This window comes from Hemitrygon akajei, chromosome 15 (genome assembly GCF_048418815.1).
Source record: "Hemitrygon akajei chromosome 15, sHemAka1.3, whole genome shotgun sequence".
NCBI lineage: Eukaryota > Metazoa > Chordata > Chondrichthyes > Myliobatiformes > Dasyatidae > Hemitrygon > Hemitrygon akajei.
In genome coordinates this window covers 94,518,040-94,543,536 of record NC_133138.1, presented here as the reverse complement: position 1 = coordinate 94,543,536, position 25,497 = coordinate 94,518,040, and the positions used below count along the sequence as shown (strand labels likewise).

Here is a 25,497-nt window from a genome sequence, read left to right as displayed (position 1 = left end):
GTTTCTGAAACTGAATTGCTGGCATCAGAAGGCATGGCTCCAGATAACTATGTGCACCAGGCAGAACTAAAAGCTTTGATTGAAACCTGCAGAAGGAAGATCAGCTAATATCTATATTGATCCTCGAAAGGCTTTCTGGAGTTGTTCATGATTTGGAAATTTATGGAAACAGGATTTCTTACGGTTGTAGGAACCCAAGCAAGAATGGTCAACTAGTGCAAGAACTTATGGATGTCATACAACTGGCTTCAGAAGTTGTATTAAAATGTAAAAGTTACTCCGAAATGACTGCAGTGGAAAGCCTTAGAAGTGCATTTGCGGATGAAATTGTTAAAAAGGCAGCATGGGAAGAAATAAAAAGTGTCAAGAACATATATGGTAAACCTGACAAATGGAATTACAAAGTTGAACTCTATATCACAGATGAACAAACAAGATATCCAAAAGATGCAATTCAGTGCTCCAGACAGGAAAGGTGGTCCTGGATGGAGAATGGTGAGAAGTTAAACTGTGATGGACTATGGAGATGTGGCAAAAGCCATGGACTGGTAGCCCCAACTTTGTTGGTTCCTTATCTAGCACAGCAAATGGATTCTTTGGGACACATTGGAGTATAACAGATTCTTCCAATGGTGGTGGAATCCAGAATTCAGGGCACAAGCTTGACAAGCATTGGCAAAATACATGGCATGCCAGAGAACATCATGGTGCAGCAGAAAAGCTGCCACAATTAAATGTTACAGCTCTGCCTATGCTCTTGTTTTGTATCAGGGCAACCCCAAATACAGCAACTAAGTCCATTCAAGGTGGTTACAAGATGTCCTATTTCACTTCTGGGACCCTCAAACTCAAGAGGCTAATATATACATTAAGGCAGACAGTTTAGTTAACTATTGTGTGAAGTTAACCCATGCTATCCAGTCTGCTTATCAACAGATTTCTGCCACTTTGGAAGACCCAAAAGAAGGTGGATATACCCTGATTCCTAGTTAGTAGGTCCTGATTGAAAATCCGTATAATGAACCACAAGGAGCTGAATGGCTAGATCAAATACTGTTAATTATCAACTCAATGGTGAAAATAGAAGGTAAAAATTAGTGGATACATGCCAGCCACTGCAAGCAAGCTAAAGTGGTATCCAATGAAGACAATAAGTGATGTGGTTAATGTGTGTCACAGTCCCTACACTGCTGGGCTACAGTGAGCAAACATGAACCAGCCAGAAGACTACAAGCAAGTTGACAACTACTGGACATTATGATGATTATTCTCATATTATTTGTGCTGTTATACTTTTGCCAATTTTCCCTACTCATAATATGTTAGTTGAGATGGCTCATAATGTTTACTTGTATTATTGATCAAAAATATTTAACGAGGCTCCTGTCAATTAAGAAGAAGCGGTCTAAGTCATGGAACAATATGTACTTTATCTACAGAAATGGAGTCTACACCTTTCTTCCAAATAATTGGTTAGGATCTTGTTATTTAAGGTATGTTTTGTCTACCATGAGACATACACACACCTTACCCTTATCTCTTGAGTCTGGAGTAAATGTGACAATTCAGAAGGAGATCATTCTTCATTAATTTTATTCCCATTTTATGGTGTTGCACGGAGTATAAGAGATTAACAATGTTGCTGCAGCCTTAGAAAGAGTAAGCAATGACATTGCTGAAGCCTTGGGAAAAGTAGCAACAGAAATAGCCACCATGCTTAAAATGGTTCTTCAAAATCATATGACATTAGATCTTCTCGGAGCAGTTAAAGGGAGAACATGTGCAATTATAGGCAGAGTTTTGTACTTACAGTACATTCCTGATGAATCTGAAGATATAACTAATTTGGCTGATCATATTTGTAGAGAAGCAACTAAAGCATATCAGTCTGATGGATGGGATTGCTTTCATTGGACTGATTAGGTCTTGGAAGCTGGGGCTACTCAATATTACCAGTCATATCATTCATACTAACATGCCTTATACATTCTTTTACTTGTTTAAAGATGATCATTAACAGAATAGTTCAAACTCGTATGTGTTCTCTAAACTGCTTAGCCATGACTTAATCTTATTAATATTTTGAAGAATATATCCTTTGATATTTCATAAACAAAGTAGTTCTTTTTTGATTATTTTATATGTAACATAATACCACAAGTTTCTCTGCCCTTGAATGTTCAGATGTAATGATTCTAAATCTGTAATTTAGAATTGGGGGTGGGGGGAGATGGAATTGTTGGATCCAGCTGTTTAATTTTAATTGTTATTTTCTTTGCAGGTCAACAATTAATTATCAGCTTGTATTTTAAGTAGCCTTTATGTACCTAAGTTTATTAGGCCTCTAGTGGATGTGCAAAATATAATTCTAAAGCTTCTCGGTCTTTCAGTAAGTGGCTTTATTTTCTCATTAGTTGACTTGCATCAGTATTGAATAAATGTTTTTGAATTGGATTATTATCTGTAGACTAGAATGGAATTTTTCTTAACACTGTGGTATAAAAGTAGTTGGTTTGTGCTAAGGCACTATCTTGAGACCCTCTCTTGTTCAAGTAGTAAGACCCTTTGTCACTGTTCAGTTTCTGTTCTCTTTGTTCTGTCAACTCTTTATAAAACGATTATGAAGCAACAAATTTTACGCCTCATTCCTGACTTCTAAAAGAAACTTGGATCTAAACACCAAAATCCATCAGCACGCTGTCCCATTTACCACAATTCTATTGGTTTAAAAAATAATAGGACGTCCACAATCTAAGGTCTTAAATTTGGGCCAAATTCATTTAAAGACATTAGGCAGGAGCTTGTAGATCTCCTTTGGGTGAGAATATTTGCAAGTCAAGGGTAGGCTTTCTGACAAGTGATAGGCTTTTTAAAAATTGGATATCAAAAGTTCATGGATGGCATATTATTGTTTGGATGAAGGGAGCATGTTCCTGTTAGGATGCAACTTGAGCGGGAAAAGCATAAGTCACATGTATCAGTTTCACAATGGAATAAAAGGGATTACAGAGGCATGAGAGAGGAGTTTGCCCAGGTGGTTTGAAGGAGAGTACCAGTGGGGATGATGACAGAGCAGAGATGGTTGAAGTTTCTGGCAATAGTTCACAAGGCGCAGAATAGATACGTCCCACAGAAGAAGTGGTTCTCAAATGGCAGGGGTAGACAACCATGGCTGACAAGGGAATGCATAAAAGCCAAGGAAAGGAGAGTCTCAAGATGGCGCTTATGAGATGAGGCTGTTTCAGGCTTCGCTCCAATCCTTTTACTTTTCTTCTACCTACAATCACCCCCTAACTGACTTATTTATACCTATTCTAAAGAGGTTGATACTTATGAATTTGTTTTTCGACTGTTTGAATTATTTTTCAACTTGTCAAAATGTCTAAACCATGAGAACCAAAGGAATCAAAACTGGAGAAAGAACCATTAACTTTGGAAGCAATTGTGAAACTTATGGACGAGAGACCTGAGAGACTGGAGAATAAACTCACCCCAAAGCTTTCTGTGCTCGGTGAAACTTTAAAGATAGTCAATGCAAAACTTGAAGCACTCACATTGGATTCTCAACAACAAAATGCAAGAATTTTAGCTCTCGAAGATGCCGCTTGCCAGAGAGATCGCAAATTTGAAACTCTGGAACAAAAGCAATCTTCGACTTCTCAACTGCTGGAACATTATAAATCCAAACTTACTGATCTTGAAAACCGGTCTTGAAGACAGAACCTCCGGATAATTGGGCTTCCGGAAAATTCTGAGAAAGGTGATCTGACTGTATTTTTCTCTAAATTTCTAATGGATGTCTTCGGCTCAGAAGTTCTGGACACTCCAACAGTAATCAACCGTGCACATCGCATCTCTCATATTCAACCAGCTCCAGGTGTGAAACCACGGCCAGTGATTCTCTGGCTTCATTATCCTCATACTAAAGAACTCCTGATTCGGGCTGCCCGAAAAAAAGGTATGATCAGCTTTCAAAATTTCAAATTTCGTATTCTGGAAGACTACAGTCCCCAAGTTTTGAGGGAAAGAATGGCTTTTAAACCAGTTCTGTCGGAAATCCATCAGAAAGGCTGCAAACAAGCGTCGTTATTTCCAGCACAGTTAAGAGTTACTCTTAATGATGAGACTTGTCAGTTGTTCAAATCTCCAGCGGATGCCCGAAGATTTCTAGAAGAATAGTACCTTTTCACCACAAGTTGACTAACATATTTTTTTTTACTATTTGCATTAGCTTTTTTCTTTAAGCAAGATTAGTGTATAGATTTGGACCTTTTATAATTTGATGGATCCTTATGTGATGGCTGATAGTGAATTTTTTACATAAGTAAAACTCTGTTTTTTGGTTTATTTTGAGTTCATTTTTTTAAACTATTATTCTGTTTTGTAAGTAGCTCATTAGATGCTTTTTAAGCTTATATACATTTTTGTCTTATATCTTCAATGTTTAAATATTAAGGTTTTTTTTTAAAAAAAACTTTTTTCGAAGATGTTGTTTCTTCTCCCCATAAGACATTAGTGCTTGGATACATCACATCCGTTTGGATGTGTCTGAACAAGACTGAAGACCTTTTTTTAAACAAAATATTAATATAATGTTACTCACTTTTGGGTTTTAACGATTCAGTATTTTTTCTTTTTTTAATCCTTTTTATATATATATAATACTAATTTCATAGTTTAATCCTTGTTATACTAGCCTTTTTTTTGAATATGTGTCTTTTTTTACTTTTTCTTTTGAGTTGCCATCTTGAGACATGGGGGTAAAATTAGTATTAGTTTGACTGCTTGCCTCTTTCCGGCTTTTTCTGGGTTTCTGGTGTTGGGGGAAGGGGGATTCTTTTTTGCTTTTGCTTTGTTTTCACTTCATGGGCTGACTCGAAACTACTAAACTGGTTGGAGTGTGGTAGCTTCTGGTTCCTCTTTGAACTTGCTCTCCTCTTCCGGATTCATGAGTTTGTCTTCTTTTTAACCTTGTGTGTTAACTACGATAAATATTGGCAATATGGATAAGATTATTAACTTTGTTTCTTGGAATACTAACGATTTAAATCATCTGATCAAACGGAAAAAAATATTTAAAGTATTCCACAGAATGAATGCTAATATTATCTTTGTACAAAAGACTCATGTGAGGAAGGAGGATAGTCAGCTTTTTTTTTAGGTTTTGGAAGGGTCAACTGTATCATTCGAATTCCCAAGCCAAAGTAAGAGGCATTTCTATTTTTATAGATTCCTCAACCTCTTTTATACACTATGAAACAATTTTGGACCCACAAGGTAGATTTCTGCTTCTCATTGGTTAATTTTTAATCAAAAAGTTGTTTTAATTAACGTTTATGCTCCAAATACTGACTGTCCTGAATTTTTTAAGTGTTTATTTACATCTTTCCCTAATTTAAATGAGTACATGTTGATAATGGGTAGGGATTTTAACTGTTGTTTAAATCCCTCAATAGATCTAAGTCCACTCAGGCTCTTCCGAATAAATTGGCCTCTCTTATTAACTCCTTTATGGTTGATTCTGGAATTTCTGAAATTTGGTGTTTCTTACACCCCAATGACAAAGAATTTTCATACTTTTCTCATGTTTATCATAATTATTCAAGAATTGACTATTTCTTTATTGATCATCATTTACTTACGTACATTATTGATTGTAAATATGATTCCATTACCATCTCTGACCATGCACCTTTGAAGCTATCTATTAAGGCAATGGATTCATCCTCAAATTCCAAATCTTGGCGGTTCAACTCTACTTCAGGACTCAGACTTCCTCAACTTTATTAAACAACAAATTGATTTGTTTTTTTCAACAAACTCTACAGAAGAGATTTCTAGTGGAATATTATGGGACACTTTTAAAGCATTTATTTGCGGACAAATTATTTCATACTCTGCTGGAGTTAGGAAACAAATTAACACTGAAATATTTACATTGGTTGAAAAAATTAAAGAAATTGATAAGACTTATTCAGTGACCCCTAGTAAAGAACTTTATAAAAAGAGAGTTGAACTTCAAATGGAGCACAGTTTGTTATTCTCCTCCTCGATTGAAAATTAGTTAATTAAATCCAGGACTCAGTTTTATGTACATGGAGATAAATCTGGGAAATTATTGGCTAATCAATTGAAAACTGCTTCGGTTAAATGACAAATCATTAAGATTCGTAAACGAGATGGCACTTTGATGATTGATCATAAAGAGATAAATAAAGCCTTTCAAGATTTTTATAACTCTTTATATCAATCAGAATTTGTTGAGGATTCTTCCATAATGGATGAATTTTTAAGAAAATTGAATATACCGAAATTAACAGCAGAAGATTGTGTATTTCTAGATGGACCTATTACGGAAATTGAAATAAAAGAGGCTATTTTCTCAATGAATTCAGGTAAAGCTCCTGGTCCGGATGGTTATACTGCAGAATTTTTAAAATCCTTTTCTCCTATACTTTCTTCTTGGCTTTGTAAAATTTTTAAAGATGTGTTAACTGTAGGTAAACTACCACAATCTTTTTATGATGCCTCCATTTCTCTAATTCTTAAAAAAGATAAAGACCCTATTGAATGTGCATCCTATCAGCCTGTATCCTTGCTGAATACGGATTCCAAGATTTTTACCAAAATTTTGGCCACTAGATTGGAAAATGTATTACCTCAAATTATCTCTGAAGACCAGACCAAATTTATTAAAAATCATTATTCATCCTTTAACATTAGAAAATTATTTAATATAATTTATATTGCTTCATCTAAAATAGCAGAATGTGTCATTTCCTTAGATGCTGAAAAAACATTCGATAGAGTTGAATGGCCATATTTATTTAGTATGCTGCAGAATTTTAATTTTAGCTTGAAATTTATATCATGGATTAAATTAATATATTATAAACCTTTGGCTTCGGTTCTAACTAATAATCAAAGATCTCCTTTTTTTCAGTTGTCCCGTGGTATGAGGCAGGGCTGTCCTTTAAGTCCTCTATTATTTGACATTGCTTTGGAACCTTTAGTCATTGCCATTCGTGAATCACCTAATAGGGAAGGGGCTTACAAGTTATCATTATATGCTGATGATTTGTTACTATATTCAGATTCAGTTTATTGTCATTTAGAAACCACAAATGCAATGCAGTTAAAAAATGAGACAACGTTCCCCCAGAATGATATCACAAAAACATATGACAAAACAGACTACACCAGAAAATCCACATAACGTTTGGCAATCCCCAATCCAGAGTCCGGAGAGGCTGCTGTGTATTAATATTGCGCTACTGTCTAGCGCGTTCCCGGAAAGGAGCTCCAAATCCACCAGACAAAAAACAAGACCAAAAACTAAAGCTACAAGACCTGCACAAAACCACATAATTACAACATATAGTTACAACAGTGCAAACAATAGCATAATTGATAAAAAACAGACTATGGGCACAGTAAAAATAGTCTAAGATGTTAAAGGACTGTAAGTTCAAAAGAAATCACCACAGTTTCCACAAGTACCCAGGGTCCTGAAAGACTCGCCATCCCACGCCGGCGGCAGAAGGGAATACCCCCGCTATGGACTTCCACGGCGCCACCCGACTCAGCCTCGCAGACGCAGCACACACCGAAAGCGACCCGAGTCCGTCGAACCTCCGAGCCAACGACCATCCCCTCCAGCACAGCTTCTCCGAGCACCATCCTCTGCCTGATATCTGACCCTGAGAGATCTATTCCTGTTATTTTAACCTTGCTTGCTCAGTTTAGTAGTTTTTCTGGCTGCAAACTGAACTTTAATAAGAGTGAATTATTTCCATTAAATATGCAAGTTTTAATTTATAAACACTTACCATTTAAAGTTTGTTACAGATAATTTTACTTACTTGGGTATTAAAATTACCAAGAAACAAGGATTTATTTAAAGTTAACTTTTTACCTTTAATTGACCAAATCAAGCAACCTATTATCAGATGGTCTCCATTATCTTTGTCATTGGTTGGTTGAATTAATGCTATCAAAATGATAGTTTTACCCAAATTTTTATATCTATTTCAAGCATTACCAATTTTTATTCCTAAATCTTTTTTTGATATTATTGACTTCAAAATATCCTCGTATGTGTGGCAGAATAAAAATCCTAGATTAAGTAAAAAATATTTACAGAAACCTAAGAAGGAAGGTGGCTTGGCTTTGCCAAACCTAAGATTTTACTACTGGGCAGTTAATATTCGATATTTAATATTTTGGACGCAAGAATCGCCCACAATGGGTAAATTTGGAGTGTAAATCTGTACAAGACTTTTCATTGTTTTCTATTTTAGGATCTTTGCTTCCTTTTGCTTTATCTAAATTGAATAAACAAATAACTAATCCTATAGTTAAACATACATTACGAATATGGTTTCAATTTTGTAAATTCTTTGGCTTGAATAAGTTTATCTTATCAAGCCCTATTGTATCTAACTTTTTTTTCCAGCCCTCTTTTATGGACCAAACCTTTGTGTTATGGAAAACAAAAGGTATAACATGTTTTCGAGATCTATTTTTAGATAACAGTTTTATGTCTAATAAATATAATTTGCCTAAAACTCATTTTTTTAGATACTTGCAAGTTAGAAATTTCTTGAATAATATGTTACATTCTTTTCCAAAATTATGTCCCGTGGATATTACGGAAAAAATTCTAGCTCTGAATCTTCAACAGAAGGGTTTAGTAGCCATCATTTACAATATGATCATGAAAATACAGCCAGGAATATCAGAAAATATTAAGAAGGAATGAGAAAAAGAACTTCACTGTCTTATACCCACAGAGCAGTGGGAGAATTTTACAACTAGTTAATTCGTCTTCCATTTGTGCCAAACATGCCCTAATACAATTTAAGGTTGTACATAGGGCTCACATGTCCAAGGACAAACTTGCTCGATTTTATTCTCATGTTAATCCAACCTGTGACAGATGTCACTCTGAAGTTGCTTCATTGACCCACATGTTTTGGTCTTTCCCCTGTTTGCAAAATTATTGGAAAGATATTTTTGGTATTATTTCAGCAGTTCTGAACATCAAATTGCAACCGCATCCTATTACTGCAATTTTCGGTTTACCAATGGTGGATAATAGCTGTTTATCCCCCTCAGCCCAGCGGATGATTGCATTTGTCATATTAATAGCTATTAAATCTACCCTATTGAACGAAAGAAATTAATCCTCCAAATATATTTCAGTGGTTTTCTCAAACTATTTCTTGTTTGAGTTTAGAAAAAATTAGAAGTGTTGTTTTCGACCCTTCAGTTAAATTTGAAGAAACTTGGAGACCATTTATTCAACATTTTCATATGAGTAAAACTGACTTTTCCTAAACCTTATTCTTATCACCTTTAATTATTTGGATAGAGGTGTCGAGTTATTGATGCTACTGTGTATATTTGATGTAATGCAGTGGCCCATGTTGGTTAGGTTTTTTTTGCTTTTTTAGGGGGGGGTTTTCTTATTTTTTCCATTTTCTGTAACCACTATGAGTTTGGGAGGTTATTATATATGGATTATCAACTATTTGTATTTATACCTTAACCTATTAATTATGTACTCTCAAGCTCTTTGTACTCAATGTTTCATTTATGTTTGTTTAACATCAATAAAAAGATTTAAAAAGAAAGAAAAAGCCAAGGAAAAGCCATATAAGGTAGCAAAAGTAAGTGAGAGGTTGTGTGATTGAGAAGCTTTTAAAATCCAACAAAAGACAACTAAAAAAAACTGTAAGAAAGGAAAAGAACAAATAAGAGGGCAGACTAACCAATAATATAAAGCAGGATATTAAAAGTTTTTTCACTTATATAAAGAGTAAAATGAAAGTGAGAGTTGATATTGGACCACTGGAAAACGATGCTGGTGAGGTAGTAATGGGGGACAAAGAAATGGCTGATAAACTTAATGGGTACTTTGCATCAGTTTTCATTGTAGAAGACACTGGCAGTGTGCTAGAGGTGCGTGACTGTCAGGGAGTAGGAGTGAGTGCCATTACTATTAAAAGGAAAAAGTACAAGGCAAACTCTTAAGGTGGATAAGTCACCTGAGCCAGATGGACTACATTCCAGAGTCCTGAGAGAGGTTGCTGAAGAGATAACGGATGCATTGTTCATGATCTTTCAGAATCACTTGATTCTGACATGGTCCCAGAGGACTGGAAGATTGCAAATGTCACTCCACTCTAAGAAGGAAGGAAGGCAAAAGAAAGAAAATTATAGGCCAGTTAGCCTAACCTCAGTGGTTGGGAAATTGTTGGAGTCTGTTATTAAGGATGAGGTTTTGAGATACTTGGAGACTAATAATAAAATAAGTCAAGGTCAGCATGGTTTCTGTGAAGGGAAATCTTGCCTAACAAATCTGTTAGAATTATTCAAGGAAGTAATAAGCAGGATGGACAAAGGAATGGTGGTGGATGTCATTTACACTTTGTACTTGGATTTTCAGAAGGCATTTGATAAAGTGCCACACATGAGGCAATTTAACAAGGTAGACTCCAATGGAGTTACAGGAAACATACTGGCGTGGGTAGAGGAATGGCTGACAGGCAGGAGGCAATGAGTGGGAATAAAGCATGCCATTTCTGGTTGGCTGCCAGTGATTGGGGTGTTCCTCAGGGGGGAATATTGGGAACGCTACTTTTTACATTGTCAATGATTTAGATAATGGAATTGGCTTTGTGACAAAGTTTGTGGATGATACGAGATGGGTAGAGGGGTAGGCAGTGCTGAGGAAGCAATATGTTTGCAGCAGGACTTAGACAAATTGGAAGAATGAGAAAAAGATGGCAGATGGAATACAGTGTTGGGAAATGTATGATAATGCATTTTGGTCAAAGGAACAATAGTGCAGACTCTTGTCTAAATGGGGAGAAGGCTCAGAGGAACTTGGGAGTCCGTGCAAGACTCTCAGAAGGTTAATTTACCAGTTGAGACTGGTAAAGAAGGTAAATGCAATGTTGGCATTTATATCAAGGGAAACAGGATATAAAGGCAAGGAGATAATGCTGAGGTTTCATAAGACACTAATCAGGCCACACTTGGAGTATTGTCAACAGTTTTGAGCTCCATATCTCAGAATAGATGTGTTGTCATTGGAGAGAATCCAGGGGAGGGTCACAAGGATGATTTCAGGAATGAAGGGGTTAACATATGAGGAGTGTTTGGCAGCTTTGGGCCTGTACTCAGTGGAATTTAGAAGAATGCAGGGGGATGGCATTGAAACCTACTGAATGTTGTAAGGACTATATAGGGTGGATGTGGAGATTTTTCCTTTGGTGGTGCTATCCAGAACTAGAGGGCACAGCCTCAAAACTAAAAAGTGACTTTTTGGGTTTGGAAACATTTTTTTAGCCAGAGGATGGAGAATGTGTGGAATACACTGCCACAGACTGCGATGGAGGCCATGTCTGTTGGTAGCTTCCTGATCGGTCAGGGTATCAAAGGATATGGTGAGAAGGCAGGTGTAGGATTGAGTAGGATCTGGGATCAGCCATGATGAAACGGCGGAGCAGATTCGATGGGCTGAATGGCCTAATTCTGCTCAGATGTCTAATGGATTCCGGTTCGGGCCAACAGCAGTGATCATGTCAATGCTCAGGGTTACTGCTGAACACTAAAGAGTTGCATGACACACCTACTCTCTACCTCACAGCACCCCCTTCATATCCACCCTCTTCACATACCTTCCCCCACACACACCCTCATATACACCCTTTCACAAACACCCCCCTTCACGCACTCTGCATATACACCATCACCTACACAGATACGCAATCACACACACACATAGTGCACCATCTCTGATTCCAGTACGAGCTTCAACAACATCTCAGAACCCACTGAACAGAGTGGGTACAGGACATCCTTGATCCTGAGGGACTGACCAATGAGAAGCCTTATTTAGATTTTGAGAACAAATGGATGGGGCGTGTCTGGAGGTGTGGGGGCCTGCTGTTAATGAGAAGTAGGCACTATTGTGTTGGTGAGCTGCACCCTGGGTCTCTTTGAGGGAGGGCTGTTTGTGCACTTTTGCTAACACTTCTTTTCATTTGCTACAGTGAGGATGAGGCTGAGGGCAGCAGAGACACTAGTTCTTGTGCAAGTCCACATGTTCACCCAGATGCGGCTGTGCTGTTCATTGGCACAGGTAGGTATAATGGTTTTGTGGGCTATGTCTTGTTGATGTGAAGGTTAGCTGTTCAAATAGTTCCTTGGGAGATGACTGTTTTCAGCTATGTAGAAACAAAGTAAAAACTCCCTCAGTTTTTACCTAATCTTTCATGCTGGTGTTGAGAGCAGAGCAAAAGAGCCAATCACCACCAGCATCAAGTCTACCTAACATTGACCACAAAAGTAGCTCACTTCTGTCAAGCTGTTTTTGTGTTGTTACAATGTGTGGAAAATTGTCCAGGCTTGAGCTGTTCACATAAAGCAGTTTGGTCAGTTATTCTCCATTCACCAGTGTGGTGATAGGAACAGGTTATTCAGTAGGCAGGTCATGCTAGGCATCACAGCAAGTAGATTGAGTACAGGAACAGCGATGTCCAGCTGCAAGCATACAATTTGGTCATTTGGCCCTAACTTTGCTGTGAAAAGAGTTCAGCAAAGGTTCACGATGCTAACATATTACCCCTCAGCAATCAGGCTCTTGAACCAGAAAAGATAACTTTAATCACTTCAACGCTGAACTGATTCCACAACTTATGGACTCACTTTTAAAGACTCCACAATTCGTGTTCTCAATATTTATTGCTTATTTTTAAATTATTATTATGTTTCTTTTCTCTTTTTTTTGTATTAGCACTGTTCGTTGTCTTTTGAGCTTTGTTAGTCCATCTCTCTTGTATGCAGTTTTTTATTGATTCTGTTGTGTTTCTTTCTATTTACTGTGAATGCCTGTAAAAAATGAATCGGGGTGGTATATGGTGATATATATGTACTTTGATAATAAGTTTACTTTGAACTTTTGAATGTTGAGTTTTGAGAATTAAGAGAGCAGGACCAGAGTTGAGAAGAGTGAGAAAGCATTCTTCTCATTGAAACTTATAAAATCTGAAAGGGACTAAACAAACTAATATTTCCTGATGGTGAGGAAATCCAGAAATGGGGATGACATCGGAAGGAAATCCACAAGACTGAGATCAGAACAATTATCTTCATCCAGAGTGGTGAACCTGTAGACTTTATAGCATTAAATAAGAATCATTAAATATATTCAGGAAGGAGTTGGATATAATCTTAATGGTTGAAGTAATTCGAGTGGAGAAAAGTGAAAGAGGTCACTTGAATTTGGATGATCAACTGTATTCAGGTAAACTAATGGAGTAGGCTCAAAGTGCTGATGGCCTACTGGTTTCTCTGTTTACTATGCTGTTGCTCAGTGGTGTTGTCTCAGTTTTGATTATTGGGCATGGTACTTAGTGGTTAGACAAGCACATAGTGTGTACCAGCCACAAAATTCTCTGCAGCAACTTGCCAGGACCTCCACTTAAATTCACAACCTCAACCACCTTGAAGCAAAGATATCTGCCAAGTTGCATGTTGATGTTAATAATTTCTGACCTGCTTTCATTACCTAGATAAGAATCCTGGAACACATTTGCCATTAGTGTTGTGGGAATACCTTTACATCAATTATTTTCATTACCATCCATTTTACCTACACTGGAGATTTCTGTAATCATTTTGGTAGTGGTATACGTTCCACCTCAGGCCAATGTCAAACAAGCTTTAGATGATCTGAGCAATGGGATCAACATGCACAAAACAGAACACCCTAATGCATTACAAACCTTTTGGGGGATTTCAATCAGGCCAGTCTGGAAAAAAATCACTAAACAATTACCATCAACAGATCACTGGCAATACCAGAGGAAACAACACACTAGACCATTGTTACACCACCATCAAGGATGCCTACTATGCTATTCCACACCCACACTTCGGGAAGTCTGATCACCTGGCTGTACTTCTACTCTATAGGCAGAGAGTGGATACTGCAGCTGCAGTAGTGAGGACCAAGAAGGTATGGACAAGGGAAGCACAGGGGTGCTTACAGGACTGATTCAAATCAGTGAACTGGACCATATTCAGGGATTCATCTTTGAACCTGGATGCGTATGCTGCAGTTGTTACCAAACCAAAAGCTGTGAATGAACCAGGAGGTATGTCGTTTGCTGAAGGCTAGATCTGTGGCATTCAAGGCTGGCGACCCAGGACTGAATCAAAAAACCAGGTATGACTTGCAGAGGGCTATTTCAAGGGCAAAGAGACAATTTTTAATGAGGTTGGAAGTGACATCGGATGTACAACTCTGGCAGGGCTTGCAAGACATTATTTCCTACAAAGCAAAACCCAGTATCATGAATGGCAGCGATGCTTCACTACTAGATGAACTCAACGCCTTCTATGCCCGCTTTGAAAGGGAGAACACAACTACAGCTGTGAAGATCCCAGCTGCACCCTGTTATCTCTGTCTCAGAGGCTGATGTTAGGCTGTTTTTAAAGAGAGTGAACGCTCGCAAGGCAGATGGAGTACCTGTCAAGGCTCTGAAAACTTGTGCCAACCAACTAGTGGGAGTTTCAAGGACAGTTTCAATCTCTCACTGCTACGGGTTGAAATTGCCACTTGCTTCAAAAAGGCAACAGTTATACCAGTGCCTAAGAAGAATAATGTGAGCTGCCTCAATGACTATTGCCCAGTAGCACTCACATCTACAGTGATGAAATGCTTTGAGACATTGGTCATTACTAGACTAAACTTGTGCTTTAGCAAGGACCTGGACCCACTGCAATTTGCCTGTCATCACAATAGGTCAATGGCAGGCACGATCTCAAAGGCTTTTCACGTGGCCTTAGACCACTTGGCCAATACAACACCTATGTCAGGATGCTGTTCATCAACTATAGCTCAGCATTTAACACTATCATTCCCACAATCCGGATTGATAAGTTACAGAACCTGGGCCTCCGTTCCTCCCTCTGCAGTTGATCCTCGACTTCCTAACCTGAAGATCACAATCTATGCTGATTGGTGATAATATCTCCTCACTGACGATCAACACTGGTGTACGTCAGGAGTGACCACTGCTGTACTCTCTCTATACCCATGACTGTATGACTAGGCATAACTCAAGTACCATCTATAAATTTGCTGATGATATAATCATTGTTTGTAGAATCTCAGACAGAGATGAGAGGGAGAACAGGAGCAAGATATGTCAATTAGTGGAATGTTGTCGCAGCAACAAACTTGCAGTCAACGTCAGTAAGACAAGTGAGCTGATTGTGGACTTCAGGAAGGGTAAGACAAAGGAACACATACCTATCCTCATAGAAGGATCAGAAGTGGAGAGTGAGCAGTTCCAAGTTCCTGGTGTCAAGATCTCTGGGGACCTAAACTGGTCCCAACATATCAATGCAGCTATAAAGAAGGCAAAACAGTGACTATACTTCATTAGGAGTTTGAAGAGATTTGGTATGTTAACAAAAACACTCAAAAAGTTCTATAGATGTACTGTGGAGAGCATTCTGACAGGCTGCATCACTGTCTGGTATGGGGCGGGGGTGGGGGGGCTACAGCACAGGACTGAAAGAAGCTGCAGAAAGTCGTAAATTAATTTAGTCGGCTTCATCTTGGGTACTAGCCTACAAAGTATTCAGGACATCTTCAAGGAGCAGTGTCTCAGAAAGGCAGCATCCATTATTAAGGACCCCCAGCACCTAGGGCATGCCCTTTTCTGTAGTGGCATCAGCGCTGGACTGCGGGGCGGAAGGCCCTGAGTTCGAATCCAGCCGGCTCCCCTGCATGCTTTTCATCCATGCTGGATTAAGAGCTGGTGATCTCTTTGAAAAAAACAACTCACCTGGCAGAAGGCAAAGGCAAATCACTGCTGTAACTTGCCTCGTACGCAATTTCCCACTACGTCAGAGTGGCGTGGGAGGAAGTAGTCCGTTAACCGGAGAAATTCCGGATGTGATGTACCTTTCCTTTTACCTTCAGGTAAGATATCCAGAAGCCTGAAGGCACACACAGCGATTTAGGAACAACTTCGTCCTGAATGGACATTGAACCAGTGAACACTGCCTCACTTTTTTTTACCATATATTCTGTTTTTGCCTTATTTCAGTATATGTATGCTGTAATGTATTTACTTATTTATTATTATTTTTCTTTCTTCTATATTATGTATTGCATTGAACTGCTGCTGCTAAGTTAACAAATTTCATGATACATGCCAGTGATAATAAAACTGATTCTGATTCTGAATTATAGCTAGGCATTAGATTAGTGAACTGAAAACCTATTTGGATTCAGCTGACTGTGGGACTGCAGTCGAGCAGCATCCTGAACCACTTGACCCTTTCACACCATTAACCTGGCTTCAGTGACTCCTGATAATCTTCCTTCATAATTTGAGGAAATTTTTTGATCAAAGCTTAGGTTTTGCTGAGAGCCAGTTGAACTAAAAGATTACACCATTCCTTTCACCACTGTTTTCATGTGACCTGAGCTCACTTTTTATTGAATTTGTGATCTCAATCTTGAAAATAACACAATTTACATGGTTCCTGCCTGGGATGAATGGAATGGGGTAGTGCAAAAGGAAGGGCATGTGAAAAATCCCAAGGGTTTACTGGGTCAATGTATTGAGTGCTTCTTGTGTTATTTCTATTGCTCCAGTGTGACTTGGCGTGTTATCTTGGGGTAAGTAATAAAGACTCTGAAAAAGTGACAGAAATGTTTATTTTTACTGCAGAAACGCAGCAGAGCTCATCTGAAGAAATGAATCCAGTGAGCGAAACTCCTCGAAGATCTGTTAGTGATTCAGCACAGGTGAGTTTGGCAAGAGGACCTGTCAGTAGCAGTTTGCTATCTTTTCAGTTGTGCTTCTCCAGTTTCAGCCCTGCCTTCACTACGATCATATCATAGAGTTATACAGCATGGAAATAGATCCTTCAGTGTGATTCGTGCATGCCTGAGCTAGTCCCATCTTAGAATTTCTTAGCCATGTACCTGTCCAAATATCTTTCAAATATTGTAACTATGCCTGCTCTTCCACATCCTCTGTCAGCTCATTCTGCATATATACCATCCTGTATGTGAAAATTCTTTACTCAGGTTCTCTTGGTCATAGAGTCATAGAAAAGTACAGCACAGTAACAGTCCAGGTGACCCTTCAGCCCATGCCTCTAGTCCGTGGCTACTCCCACCGACCTGCACTGGGACCAGAGCCCTCCATACCGCTACCATTCATGTATGTGTCCAAACATTGAAATCAAGCTCACATGCACCACTTGTGCAGACAGCTCCTTCAACACGCTGATTGGGATTGGGAACTCTATTTATATGCTCCTCTGGGGCCCTAGCTTTGAGCAACATTAAAAACATTTTGTTATGGGACATGCGGAATCACCCACTCCCCAACATCCTTACCTGGCTATGCGCATCCGTTTCTACATACTCTAAATCTTGTAATAATTGAATCACTGTACTTGTAGCATGACCAATGGCTGGTGCTATTAAAGACAGGGATATTCCTTTTATTGGAGAAGCCACCATAACCACATGTCCTATCATTCCAGAAGTTAATTACACATTCCCTGGCATTTAGCACTATCACTGTATAATTCTGTGATAAGAGCCCACTGGTGTAGAACTCTAGCTCCCCCCTCTACTGGGCTCTATTCCGCATGTGGTTTTAAATTCCATTCAGTAAGAGTGGGATACCTAAGTTTACCTGCTGCTGTTACTTGAACCCACAGTGATGCATTCTTCTCAGGGAAAGCAAGCAGCTTTCTCAGGGCATTATTGATCACGTGTTGGGACAATAGATTCTCTAAAGCACCCATCTGTCTGTTTGATAGGAAGACTCCGGTACCCATCTCATCCTATATCCTCAATAACTACGTGGCCAAACACTCCCCAGACTTCTGTCTGTACCTAACCCTTAAGCTTGCTAATTCTTTAGCGGAGCATTCTCTGATTTTTTTGTTGTCTCGAAGTGCCCAGTGTACCATCCCCTACACATTCCTGAGCTGCCTCCTCCTCTCCCTCATGAGAGGAAGAAGCCGTGGGCCTATGCCCCCATGATAGGTATGGGAATGTATAATCATAAGGGGAAGTGCGATCATTTTGAGGATTAAACCAAAGGTGTACGCTACCTTCTGTCCCTCATTTTCATTATCCAGCTAGTCATCCTCATCCCCTAGCCCCACAGTAGAATCATCGCCCCGCTTCATTATGACTCAAACCTTAGCTGGGTCGGGCTGCCAAGCAGCTGGGCAAGCTCTCTCTGTATTCTTATCCTCCAACATTGCAGCCCTACTCTGAGTCATCAATAATGATTCTCTCAGAGTAATAGCGCTGACTGAAGTCCTCGACCTCATTCTTAGGAGATGTTATCATTTTATACTGATGCCTTACAATTGCTTCAAACAGCCAGAAAGCATCCCGCCAGTTATACATTCTCTTGAGAAAACACAATGATTTAAGTATGGAAACAATGTGGTGTCCCATATCAACCCTGGCGCAATCTAACTGGTCTAATGAATCTACTGGCATTCTATAGCCCATCAGCAGGTTAGCATGGCTTGCAGAATCCTCACTGTTAATCTGTTCAACTAGTACTCTGCATCTCTCATATGTAGGGTCCACTCTTTTAAATTATCTTTTAAAGAAATGCATTTCTGCTCAAATAGCCAGACCCTGCTCGCAGCAGTGCCAAAATGTAATGTTGAATCAGGTTTGTGGGTCTGGAGAGTGAGACAGAAAACACTGACTGTGAATAAATATATTAATCATTTATTTAAAAACAGTAAAAATTGGATGAAACATTCATATTCCCCAAGTTACAGACAGTACAAAGCTGAATATTCAACAAACATACAGTACTTAGTTAAAAGCATGTGCAGAGCTTACCTTCTCAATGTTTATGTGCCTTGCCTTAAACAAAGGAAGAGAGAACATGTCCCTTCCACATGCTATTTTTTAGTAAGAATATTTGAAACTGGACACCAGGCAACTAACCAATGGGAAGAACAGCTGAAGCTTTTAAACTAACCAATCAGGACAGATTCCCGTTTCATTTTTCAATCTTTTTATTGATTTCCAGTAAAAAAATATACAAATCAGAGGAGAAGTTCAGCAAACAAAAAATGCAAAGGACATATAAACAGCAATAAAGAAAAGTATATATTGTCAAAATCAAATAGGTATAATGTTACGCTGTTATATATACAGTATTGTAGCGGTGTGCTACACGCAGCGCTAAAATAACGACACGGAGTTGGTAAACTGCAATTAAAGAAGATTTTATTCGAACTTCACAGCCTTGCTTTAAAGCCTCCCTCATCCCGCCCTCCCCGGGCGCGGATGCTGTAAGGGGCACGTACTCACAAACCCCCGCAGGCTTTCCCTTTGTTGGTGAAGCAGACCTGGCCTTTGTGCCGGCGCGCTGGCTATTTGTGAGCTGGTTCGAGTGCGCTAGGAAGTGGGTCGCCACATAACCCCCCCCCCCCCCCCCCCCCCAGAACCGGCGATACACCCCCCAATGTCCACAGTCTGGGCTGGACCCTCTTTGGGAGGTCGGCCTCTGCGCCGCGGTGCCGGAAACTCGACCGGTTGCGCCAAGTCCACATGGGCCGGTTTGAGTCGGTCCACCGTGAAAACCTCCTCTCTCCCCCCAACGTCCAGCATGAACGTGGACCCGTTGTTCCTGAGCACCGTAAACGGCCCCTCGTAGGGCCGTTGCAGTGGTGGCCGATGCCAGCCCCTTCGTACAAACACAAACTTACAGTTCTGCAGGTCTTTGGGTACGCAGGTCGGGTTCTGCCCATGCTGCGAAGTGGGTATGGGGGCCAGGTTGCCGAGCCTCTCGCGTAGTCTGCCCAGGACTGCTGCGGGTTCTTCCTCGTGCCCCCTTGGGGCTGGTATGAACTCCCCGGGGACGACCAGGGGTGCGCCGTACACCAACTTGGCCGACGAGGCATGCAGATCGTCTTTGGGTGCCGTGCGGATGCCGAGTAGGACCCAGGGAAGCTCGTCCGCCCAGTTAGCTCCTTGCAGGCGGGCCATGAGAGCCGACTTCAGGTGACGGTGGAAACGCTCCACCAGGCCGTTCGACTGTGGGTGGTAGGCAGTGGTGTGGTGCAGCTGTGTCCCCAAAAGGCTGGCCATAGCTGACCACAGGCTGGAGGTGAACTGGGCGCCTCTGTCGGAGGTAATGTGGGCCGGTACACCAAAGCGGGACACCCAGGTGGCGATCAGTGCCCGGGCGCAAGATTCGGAGGTGGTGTCGGTGAGTGGGACCGCCTCTGGCCATCTTGTGAACCGGTCCACGATAGTCAGGAGGTGCCGCGCCCCACGCGACACGGGCAGGGGGCCCACGATATCCACATGAACGTGGTCGAAACGCCGGTGGGTGGGGTGGAACTGCTGCGGCAGAGCTTTGGTGTGCCGCTGCACCTTGGCCGTCTGGCAGTGCATGCACGTTCTGGCCCATTCACTGACCTGCTTGCGGAGTCCGTGCCAAACGAACCTGCTGGAGACCATCCGGACGGTTGTCCTGATGGAGGGGTGGGCCAAGTTATGAATGGAGTCGAAAACACGTCGCCGCCAAGGTGCCGGGACGACGGGACGGGGCTGGCCAGTGGAGACGTCACAGAGTAGGGTCCTCTCACCTGGGCCTACGGAGAGGTCCTGGAGCTGCAAACCGGAGACTGGTTCTGTAACTCGGGATCTCCTCGTCTGCCTGCTGCGCCTCTGCCAGCATCTCAAAGTCTACCCCTTGGGAAAGGGCATGAATGTTAGGGCGAGAGAGTGCGTCCGCCACGACATTGTCCTTACCGGAGACGTGCCGGACATCCGTCGTGTATTCAGAGATGTAGGACAGATGGAGCTGCTGGCGGGATGACCAGGGATCGGACACCTTTGTGAACGTAAAGGTAAGCGGCTTGTGGTCCGTGAACGTGGTGAAGGGCCTACCTTCTAAGAAGTACCTGAAATGCCGGATTGCCAGGTATAGCGCCAACAGTTCCCAGTCGAAAGCACTGTATTTGAGCTCGGGTGGCCGCAGGTGTTTGCTGAAAAACGCCAGGGGTTGCCAGCGACCCGCGATGAGTTGCTCCAGTACCCCACCGACTGCCGTGTTAGATGCGTCCACTGTGAGGGCGGTAGGGACGTCCATTCTGGGGTGCACTAGCATTGCAGCGTTCGCCAAGGCTTCCTTCGTTTGAATGAAAGCGGCGGCGGACTCCTCGTCCCAGGTAATGTCCTTGCCCGGAACCGACAGCGGGGCGAACAGGGGCCGCATGATTCGGGCAGCTGAAGGGAGGAAGCGGTGGTAGAAATTGACCATACCTACGAATTCCTGAATGCCTTTGATCGTGGTGGGTCGGGGGAAATGGCGGACCACATCTACCTTAGTGGGCAGAGGGGTTGCCCCGTCTTTAGTAATCCTGTGGCCCAGGAAGTCAATGGTGTCGAGCCCGAACTGGCATTTGGCCGGGTTGATTGTTAGACCGTATTCACTCAGTTGGGCATAGAGTTGACGGAGGTGGGACAGATGCTCCTGACGACTGCTGCTGGCTATGAGGATGTCGTCCAAATAGATGAATGCGAAGTCCAGGTTGCGTCCCACCGCGTCCATTAACCGCTGGAACGTCTGTGCGGCATTCTCCAGGCCGAACGGCATGCGGAGGAACTTGAAAAGGCCGAACGGGGTGATGAGAGCCGTTTTGGGGACGTCGTCCGGATGCATCGGGATTTGATGGTATCCTCGGACGAGGTCTACCTTGGAGAAGATCCGTGCGCTGTACAGGTTTGCTGCAAAGTCCTGAATGTGTGGCACAGGGTAGCGGTCCGGTGTTGTAGCCTCGTTCAGCCTGTGGTAGTTGCCGCATGGTCTCCAGCCCCCTGTCGCTTTGGGCACCATGTGCAGGGGGGAGGCCCATGGGCTGTCGGACCGCTGGATGATCCCCAATTCCTCCATCCTCTTGAACTCCTCCTTCGCCAGTCGGAGCTTGTCCGGGGGAAGCCGCCGAACACGGGCGTGGAGGGGTGGTCCCTGGGTCGGGATGTGGTGCTGTACGCCATGTCGGGGCATGGCTGCCGTGAACTGCGGTGCCAGAACCGATGGGAAATCCGCCAGGACTCTGGTGAAGTTGTTGTCGGATAGTGTGATGGAGTCGAGGTGTGGGGCTGGCAACTGGGCTTTTCCCAGGGAGAACGTCTGAAAGGTCTCGGCGTGGACCAGCCTCTGCCTCGGCAGGTCGACCAGCAGGCTGTGAGCCCGCAAAAAATCTGCACCCAGAAGCGGTTGGGCTACCGTGGCCACTGTGAAGTCCCACGTGAACCGGCAGGAGCCGAACTGTAGCTGCACCGTACGGGTGCCGTAGGTCCTTACCATGCTGCCGTTCATGGCCCTCAGGGGGGGACCCGGTGCCCTGTTGCGGGTGTCGTAACTCGTCGGAGGTAAGACGCTGATCTCGGCACTGGTGTCGACCAAAAAATGGCGTCCCGACCTCTTGTCCCACACATACAGGAGGCTATCCCGATGGCCAGCCGCTGTAGCCATCAGTGGTGGCTGGCCCTGGCGTTTTCCGGGAACTGGCAGGGCGGGCGACAGCGGCGGCCTTCTGTGCCCCACCGCTGGTGGTAGAAACACCATTGTTCGTTGGGCTCCCCACCCCTGCCTCTGGGGTTAGCGGGCTCTGCGGCCGGGCCTGGACTGGTTTGCTGCTGGGAGCGTGGCCTGGTGATCTGTGCGATGGACGCCCCTCTCACCTTCTTGCCGTTCCACAGCAAGTCCGCCCAGGCTGCCACCTTCCGGGGGTCGCTGAAATCCGCGTCGGACAGCAGCAGGCATATGTCCTCGGGCAGCTGCTCCAGGAATGCCTGCTCAAACATGAGGCAGGGTTTGTGTCCGCTGGCCAGAGACAACATCTTATTCATTAAAGCCGATGGAGGTCTGTCTCCCAAACCATCCAGGTGCAGTAAACGGGCAGCCCGCTTGCGCCGTGAGAGTCCGAAAGTCCTTATGAGCAGGGCTTTGAATTCCGTGTACTTGCCGTCCGCTGGGGGAGACTGTATGAACTCCGCAACCTGGGCCGCTGCGTCCTGGTCGAGGGAGCTCACCACGTAGTAGTAACGTGTCCTCTGAGGTTATCTGCCGAACATGGAATTGGGCTTCTGTTTGCTGGAACCAGAGGTGAGGTTGCGGCATCCAGAAGCTTGGCAGTTTCAACAAAACCGCATGAACAGATGTGGCGTCGGTCATCTCCGGTCCAAAAATCATTTGGACCATCGGGGTCACCAATTGTAGCGGTGTGCTACACGCAGCGCTAAAATAATGACACTGAGTCGGTAAACTGCAATTAAAGAAGATTTTATTCGAACTTCACAGCCTTGCTTTAAAGCCTCCCTCATCCCGCCCTCCCCGGGCGCGGATGCTGTAAGGGGCACATACTCACAAACCCCCGCAGGCTTTCCCTTTGTTGGTGAAGCAGACCTGGCCTTTGTGCCGGCGCGCTGGCTATTTGTGAGCCGGTTCGAGTGCGCTAGGAAGTGGGTCGCCACAGTATAATAAAAAAAAGCCACAACTCCTCTTAACAGATCGTAAAAAAAAATTGGAAAATGTTATTTTTTTTAAGGGAAAAAAAACCCGCTAAACTAAATAAGAGCAAAAAAAAGAGAAAAAAAAGAAAAGAAAGATTGGGCATTCCATTTGAGGGAAAAAAAATTCATTCTGATGTTGCTTCATTGACTCATATGTTTTGGTCTTGTCCTTGTTTACAAAACTATTGGAAAGATATTTTTAATATTATTTCAAGAGTTTTAAATATTAATTTCCAACCACATCCTTTTACCGCAATTTTTGGTCTACCAATGATAGATAATAAACGTTTATCCACTTCATCCCAACGAATGATTGCATTTGTTACATTAATGGCTAGAAGATCTATTTTACTGAATTGAAAAGAAATTAACCCTCCAACTGTATTTCAGTGGTTTTCTCAAACTATTTCCTGTTTGAGTTTAGAAAAAATTAGAAGTGTGGTTTTTGATTCTTGAGTTAAATTTGAGGAAACTTGGAGACCATTTATTCAACATTTTCATATGAATTAAATGGTCTGATCCTGAACTTTATTGTTACTATCCTTAATTGTGTGGATGGAGGTTCGGAGTTATCGGCACTACTGTATGTATTTAACATTATGCAATTGCCCATGTTGGTTAGTTTTTTTTTATTAGTTTTTTTTTAAGTTCTCTTAGTTTTTTTTGGGGTTTTTTCTTTTTTCTCTTTTTCTTAATTCCTTTACATTAATACTATGAGTTTGGGAGACTTTATATATTGATTAATACATATCTGATTGTTTATTTAAACTATTAATTGTGTACTCTCAAATGTTTTGTACTCATATCTCACTTATGTTTTTCTTAAAATTAATAAAAAGATTTGAAAAGAAAAAAAAGAAAGAGGGAAAAATTAAAAGGAAAAAGAAAAAACATCCTTCTAGCCACCTCTGAACCTTCACGGATAAGGATTTTCCCCAAACAAAATAAAGAAAAATAAATAAATAAAAATAAATTAAATCATATGAAAATATTGAATAAAGGGTCGCCAAACTTGCTCAAAATTAAAAGCTGTATCAAAGGTCCGGCTTCTAATTTTCTCTAAGCTTAAACATGAGATAATGGAGGAGAGCCAATAGAAAACAGTAGGCGGATTAGATTCTTTCCAGTATAACAAGATAGCTCTCCTAGCTAGTAAAGTTGAAAAGGCTATCACATGTTGAGCGGAAGCAGATACTCTACCTACTTCCTCTGGGATAATCCCAAAAATTGCCGTAAGTGAATTGGGTTGAACATCCAGATCTATAACTTTAGATAGTGTTCTAAATACATCTCTCCAAAGATTATTTAAACTTACGCAGGACCAAAACATATGAGTTAGAGTAGCCACCTCTACGTTACATCTGTCACAAATGGGGCTTATATTAGGAAATATATGCGCCAATTTATCTTTAGACATATGGGCCCTATGTACTATCTTCAACTGAATTAAGGAATGGCGTGCACAGATAGATGAATTATTAACTAGGTAATAAATTTTACTGCATTGATCGTCTGAAAGTGAATGTTGAAGTTCTGTTTCCCAAGAGCGTTGAACCTTATCATTAGGCGACATGTGAGCATTCATTAACTGTTTATAAATGATACCTATTAATCATTTTTGAAATGGTTTAAGCTGAAAAATAACATAGGCCAAATTTGAAGAATAGGCCAAGGGATAATTCGGTAAAAAATCACATAAAGAATTCCTAACCTGTAAATATCTAAAAAAAAATGTTAGAGATATTGTGGCGACCCACTTTCTGCGCAGGCGAACTGGCTCACAAATAGCCAGCGCACGGGGGGAGACTTTGGTAATGCACCTTTGACGTCATTTCCGCCTAGAGAGGGCGGGCGCTAGGGATTTAAATGCCAGCGCC

General features: G+C 41.8%; 1 protein-coding gene across 6 annotated transcripts in view; it reads left to right on the top strand.

The window, feature by feature from the left end:
- The window catches only part of uimc1 (ubiquitin interaction motif containing 1), a 177,215-nt gene that overhangs the window by 39,440 nt on the left and 112,278 nt on the right, over nt 1-25,497 (top strand). For all 6 annotated transcript variants that reach the window (XM_073067925.1, XM_073067929.1, XM_073067927.1 and 3 more), the window contains exons 3-4: nt 12,063-12,151; nt 16,764-16,840. In XM_073067925.1, coding sequence (XP_072924026.1) covers nt 12,063-12,151; nt 16,764-16,840 — 166 coding nt within the window. The remainder of the gene's footprint in view (nt 1-12,062; nt 12,152-16,763; nt 16,841-25,497) is intronic.